General features: G+C 43.4%; 1 protein-coding gene across 3 annotated transcripts in view; it reads right to left on the minus strand.

Moving 5' to 3' along the window:
- Window positions 1–5,274, minus strand: part of LOC118401940 (CDK5 and ABL1 enzyme substrate 1-like) — a 33,496-nt gene extending 28,222 nt beyond the window's left edge. Inside the window, exon 1 of one of the 3 annotated variants that reach the window (XM_035799639.2) lies at window positions 2,211–5,274. In XM_035799639.2, the coding sequence (XP_035655532.1) occupies window positions 2,211–2,779 (569 nt within the window). In that variant the 5' untranslated portion in view covers window positions 2,780–5,274. The remainder of the gene's footprint in view (window positions 1–2,210) is intronic. The other 2 variants (XM_035799638.2, XM_035799640.2) reach the window with 2 other exon arrangements.
- Window positions 5,275–6,779: the final 1,505 nt, after the last annotated feature.

Raw genomic sequence — 6,779 nt, forward strand, 5'->3', positions numbered from 1 at the left:
CAGACCATACGCCGTACACTGCATCAAATTGGTCTGCATGGCTGTCGTCCCAGAAGGAAGCCTCTTCTAAAGATGATGCACAAGAAAGCCCGCAAACAGTTTGCTGAAGACAAGCAGACTAAGGACATGGATTACTGGAACCCTATCCTGTGGTCTGATGAGCAAGAAACTTATTTGGTTCAGATGGTGTCAAGCGTGTGTGGCAGCAACCAGGTGAGGAGTACAAAGACAAGTGTGTCTTGCCTACAGTCAAGCATGGTAGTGTCATGGTCTGGGGCTGCATGAGTGCTGCCGGCACTGGGGAGCTACAGTTCATTGAGGGAACCATGAATGCCAACATGTACTGTGACATACTGAAGCAGAGCATGATCCCCTCCCTTCGGAGACTGGGCCGCAGGGCAGTATTCCAACATGATAACGACCCCAAACACACCTCCAAGACGACCACTGCCTTGTTAAAGAAGCTGAGGGTAAAGATGATGGACTGGCCAAGCATGTCTCCAGACCTAAACCTTATTGAGCATCTGTGGGACATCCTCAAACGGAAGGTGGAGGAGTGCAAGGTCTCTAACATCCACCAGCTCTGTGATGTCGTCATGGAGGAGTGGAAGAGGACTCCAGTGGCAACCTGTGAAGCTCTGGTGAACTCCATGCCCAAGAGGGTTAAGGCAGTGCTGGAAAATTGTGGCCACACAAAATATTGACACTTTGGGACCAATTTGGACATTTTCACTTAGGGGTGTACTCACTTTTGTTGCCAGCGGTTTAGACATTAATGGCTGTGTGTTATTTTGAGGGGACAGCAAATTTACACTGTTATACAAGCTGTACACTCACTACTTTACATTGTAGCAAAGTGTCATTTCTTCAGTGTTGTCACATGATAAGATATATTCAAATATTTACAAAAATGTGAGCGGTGTACTCACTTTTGTGATATACTGTATATAGATTAGATAAGTATTCGACCCCCTGAGTTGCTAACATGTTAGAATCACCTTTGGCAGCAATTACAGCTGTGAGGCTTTTTGGGTAAGTCTCTAGGAGCTTTCCACACCTGGATTGTGCAACATTTGACCATCATTATTTTTAAAAAATGCTTCAAGCTCTGTCAAATTGGTTGTTGATCATTGCTAGGTCTTGACATATATTTAGATGCCCTTCTTTGCAAGGCATTGGAAAACTTCCCTGGTCTTTGTGGTTGAATCTGTGTTTGAAATTCATTGCTCGACTGAGAGACCTTACAGATAATTGTGTGTGTTTGTGGGGTATAGGCAGGGACAGCGTGTCAGGCAGCCTCAGATGTTCCCTGTGCTCTGGTCCACTCTACAGAGTAAACAAAGGCATTAAAGGTGTCCATGGTCCGATGTGTTGAGGAGTACTGGTTTACAGGTTGTTTGTATTGCATAGGAGAGGGCAAGGCAGCAGCTGCAGGGCAGCTTTGTAAAGTCCTCCCAACCAGTTATGGGGAAGAATCTGCACGGCTGACCGTATCTGCACAGGGGAAAACAAGTCCACTTCCTGCTGGACATGCCTTTCAGTGCTACCATGAATATAACATGTTTTACAAATTCTGTTATTTGAGATCACATTCATCATACTGGTTAATAGGCAGGCTAATCAAAATGATTCCACAATGGTTGACCTTTTCAATCTAATCCCGCTGATTCCACCTAAATCAATGAGCCACTGCATGTGCACAGTTGTTAGCAGCATACTACGTTTCACATATAGAGAAAGCCAAGGCTCTTGCTCTTTGCTGTAATCTGTCTCTTTGTATAAACTTGTCTTTAGCAGTACACTGACTAAAGCTGATGATGCCGTTTGAGCAGCCCTAGTACAAAATGTGACGGGAGAAACATGTGCTATTGTTGAGATGATAACTGATGATACACATTAGTCTAGCCCAGGTCTGTGTGGATCCTGTTTGGTGGCTTCACTCAACAAAGACCTTCCTGAAAACTCTTACCTTACTTTCAGTGACTATTGCAATATGAGTGTTGCAATACTGTAGCCAAACTGTATTGTTGACACTATTGGGTTGCAATACTGTAGCCTATGACATGCATAATTTGTGAGAGTGCAGTGTAAACATTGACTGTGGGCTTCTGTGTCACTATTCCCATTCCCAATATGGGCAACCAGTAATCTCCTTCACACATGTCATGAATGTAAACACTACATGATGGAGATATCTACAAATGCCCTACCTTGATCTCTGCAGCTCCAGGACAGAGTTGGCTATCTGTCCTCCCTCCAAACAGAAGACTTGGGAAGCCTGCCTGGAGTAGGCAGCAGGCACAACTCCCTGAGTGTAGGTCTGAAGCCTGCCTCTAATCGCGGCTGGTACTGCAGAGAAAGGCGAACTGAAAATCGAAGGGCCGAAAGCATCCCCTTCCGGATCTGTACACGCTTGAGCTGCAGCGGCGGGACCAATCCCAAAACTATCTCGTGCGTTAGCAATCAGAGCCTGGTTTGCAATAGCGAGCGCCTGGGTGGCCGTGGGGGTCGCTACCCCTGTGCCACTGCCAGCCGCGTACAGCGGACGCTCTGCTGCAGAAACCAGGCTCTGTCTAGTCCTCGACTCAATTGAATTATCCTCTTCGATCTGACTGTCGGCATCATCTTGCACCGGTCGACCATCCAAAGAAATGTTACTGAGAAAAGAGAGTGCGGCTTGTCTCCTCCGAGGGTCTATGCGTTTCCGCGTATGCTCGATACTGGAATGCTTTATCTGAAGCGTGGTTGTGGATGTATTGCTGCTCGTGGCAGCCGCCATGGTCCACTTCCAGCGATTCGAATCGGCGAGCAAAGGTTTTGTCAATATGACATTAAAAGTGTGCTTATGTAGATAGCAAATGTTAAAGCCTTGTATTGTAAGTGCAAGCTTAAACTGACTAAAACAGGATGGTTACGTGTCTGCAGTATTGTGGCAGCAGGGAAAAATTGGACCAATAGGCTTTCAGGGACACACGAAAGGGTTATTTTTTTTCATTTTCCTCCGGTGCCCTCCCTCTTCTGACTTCTGGACTGGTTATCCAAAATTACATTAAAATGTCATCAGGTATAGCAGATTTTGGCCACATTCAGAAATAACTCATGGATTACCATGTGTTATATTTGCATGTCAATGCAGTTAAATTGATTGGAAATATGCATTTTTGGAAATTGTGCTTTGGGGTTCATATTACGGAAATAATGTATAACCCTAATAGCCCTGGGCTATTTACCAAGGACTCAAAGCATAAACTCTTTCATCTTCACTGTATGTCTCTAAAATAATTAGAGAATCTTTAGCAGAACATCCCATGATATTGAAAACAAACGTGGGCTGTGTAGCTTTTGAGGAATGGAACATGCTGTATTTCCAAAATATGTCATTCTGCAGTTCTGCAACATTTGCGCCATCTGTCTGTTTTACATGGTTTAGTCTGGTCTTGTTGTCAGGTTTGGACATGTTTTGAGTAAATATGCCATCTAGTGGTGTTATATAAATATCACAACACTGCAGATATACACCAATGCAAAATAGTACTATTTGGTGGTGAGCGCCTGTAGTAATCCACCTGGGTGGCATTAGCTGTTTATGTGAATACTTTTTCACTAGTTTTCGCTTTAATTGATATAGTCCACTTCTAAGAAAAAAGAGGACATCTAGGAAGCTATGTTAATCATACCGTTTAGGATGGCAACAAGACATCTGCTCACCACTGGATGTCCCTGTGTTTCTCCAAGATACTTCCAGGCTTCCATGGTGGATCAGAAAGCATCCTACAACGCCTGCAGTTTAGGAGTAAGTGAGGAGGGTTGTTCTTTAGGTCAAGTTGAATATTCTTTAGAGAAGACAAGCTGCAAAAAGCATTGGGGTGAATGACTACTCAGATCTCTGGCGAATCAACCACACTGTCCTACAAATACATATTCCAATGGAGTTTTAGACAGACTATTGAATAATAGATTCAGGGGGAAATTAGAGTATGCTTTAGATCCCTCCAACTCAACTCTGGACCTCGAAGACAGTTCCACTGCATTTTTTTCATTGTTCCCCTCTATTCAGGAACTCATTTAGACCTGCGACATCAGGTGGGTGAAATGTATTATCAGGTAGAACAGAAAACCAGCAGGCTCCGGACCTCGTAGGGTCAGAGTTGAATACCACTGCTTTCGATTAATCCCTATAATCGGAGCCAGGAGTTTTTCCAATCCTGGTCAGGTCATATGCTAATGTATAACTCTGGCCTTAGCTATAGTAACTTCTCAGTTGTGTTGGTTCTGAGTAACTCTTGACACAGATCCAGGGTCCTGCCCATTTGTTTTTATTACTTCCTATTAAAAAAAGTTTACCTAAATTTCACCCCAGTAGCAGATCACTACTGTGCAGTGCCATGCATTACAATGAAACCAGTGTGCACTGCAGACCTTGGACTCCGGTTAGGTTGTTTCTGGACTGCAACAATGAGGTGTACGAGCTGCAGGTTTACCACCCACCGTTAATCTGAACTTCCCATCAGAGGAGAAAGAGAGACGCAGGCCATGGCTCTGACTCCTACTCCCCTCGCCGTTGCCTTGAAACACTGGACTTCCTGTGTTTGTGTAAAGCTTCCCAGACATAAAGGGATTTGGCACCTCATTGTGAGCCACAATGCACATCACTCTGCTATTACTTTCGAGTTGATTAAGGAAAAACATGCCAAGTGTTAGAGCACCATAAACGATTACCAGCATGATAATGATGTGTAGACAATGGTTTCCAGCAACAAGATGGAGTGGAGGTTGTGTATATTGTTCTATGATGGTAATAATAAGGGTCATTAAAAAGAGGAGGCTGGGAAGAAGGAAAGAGGAGACTGATGAGGGTGAGATAGTCTTGCTATCTTCAGTGGCAAGTATCTTTTATTCTTTGTTGTGACTTGTGATCCTTTTTATCCATTACCTTAACTTGGTATTTTAGCTTGCCTTTGTTGGGCTTGCTGGGAGAGGGACACACTTTGCATGCCTAGAACACACACACCTCCAGAACACTGCTCCTAGGTCAGCAGCCACAGGGAAACACCCCTACAAGACCTTCATCTTTAAGTCTTCCCCATGAGCATTGGAAAACAACCTATCGAGACTTCAGAAAAAATTGTAAATGCTAACAGAGTAAATCCCTACCAGCCATAGCAATTATTCCATTAAGTTTATATTTACTATTCTTATTATGTCACATTGTCGAAAGTGAACCTGCACGTAAGCATTTCATTGTACTATGCATGTGACAAATAAACTTGACTGGACTAAACACATTTGTAACATGAGAAATATGATAAGTCGTTTTTGTCTTTGATGTGTTATTCCTTATTATGCCCTGAGGAGACTAAAACAATCTATCAAAATTAGCCTCTATGTTCAGATTAGAGTCTGTGTTGATGAAGGATAAGAGTGTGAGGAGGGAGAGCAGCACTTCCACTGTGTGAGCTCCTGCAGTAATGTAATGGGGTGAAGAAGGGCTCTTATCAGCAGCTAACATCTAAAGAGCTCCCAGTGGTTTATATCAGTTCACATACACTTCTGGATGACACATATATACACATAGACTCTTGTGATGTACTCATTAGAATGGATAGCTCTCTCATGGTAATCTCAGGAAAATCCATCTGAACTGCATTGGATGGCACTTCTAGTTTGCCTTTTACCCCTGTAGAAGCTCTGAAAAAAACAACAATGTAACATTTTACCCACTTTTAGTAAAGATGAGAAAATAGAGAGAGAGACAGAGAGACCACAGAGAGAAATAGAGAGAGATTACCATCCTGGTCCTGTATGGTGTTTGTGCTCTGTGGTCAAGAAGACAGCAGGAATGGTGTTGTTGTGGTGTGTGTGTGTGTGTGTGTGTGGGTGGTTTGAGGAGGAGGGGGAGATGGGGTCTGTGGTCATGGCCCAGGATTGATTACTCTGTTCTGGATCGTGAGGAAGCCCCCCTACCCTACCCCACCCCACCTTGTCTTCCCTCTCCAGGCCCACACGCGCCATGCACCACAGCCCACCAGCCCAACTTCAAACATGCTGTGTTATGGTGATCTATGGAGATAGTCAGACAGCACTTTCAACTGAATCAGGCTAGGTCCATCAATGGATTTATCTCCTCACAAGATTAAAGGGGGCCAAGGCGTCTGCCAAACAAAGGCTAAGGCTGAGGGTCAACCCAGGCCTCTGAGTGAGATATTTATGCAAAGACAGCTTTCACATAGTAGACATTGTAGCCTACTCATCCCCTTGTGACGTCCCCTCACTTAAACCTGTATACTAACCAGACCGGCTCCAATATGTTGAGAATTCACAACAGTATGTCTGCAAATTGTTACCCAAACAATTTACCCAAGTTAGAACCGATCAGCTATAATTGTTTAATTGAGAGACTTGAGAAGGATTTGGCAAAATGTAGATGTAGTATACACTACCGTTAAAAAGTTTGGGGTCACTTAGAAATGTCCTTGTTTTTGAAAGAAAAGCACATTTTTTTGTCCATTAAAATATTATCAAATTGGTCTGAAATATAGAATAGACATTGTAAATGACTATTGTAGCTGGACACTATCTACATAGGGGTACAGAGACCCATTATCAGCAACCATCACTCCTGTGATCCAATGGCATGTTGTGTTAGCTAATCTAAGTTTATCATTTTAAAAGGCTAAATGATCATTAGAAAACCCTTTTGCAATTGTTAGCACAGCTGAAAACTGTTGTTCTAATTAAAGAAGCAATAAAACTGTCCTTCTTTAGACTAGTTGAGTATC

This window comes from Oncorhynchus keta, chromosome 23 (assembly GCF_023373465.1).
Source record: "Oncorhynchus keta strain PuntledgeMale-10-30-2019 chromosome 23, Oket_V2, whole genome shotgun sequence".
In the NCBI taxonomy this organism is placed as follows: Eukaryota; Metazoa; Chordata; class Actinopteri; order Salmoniformes; family Salmonidae; genus Oncorhynchus; species Oncorhynchus keta.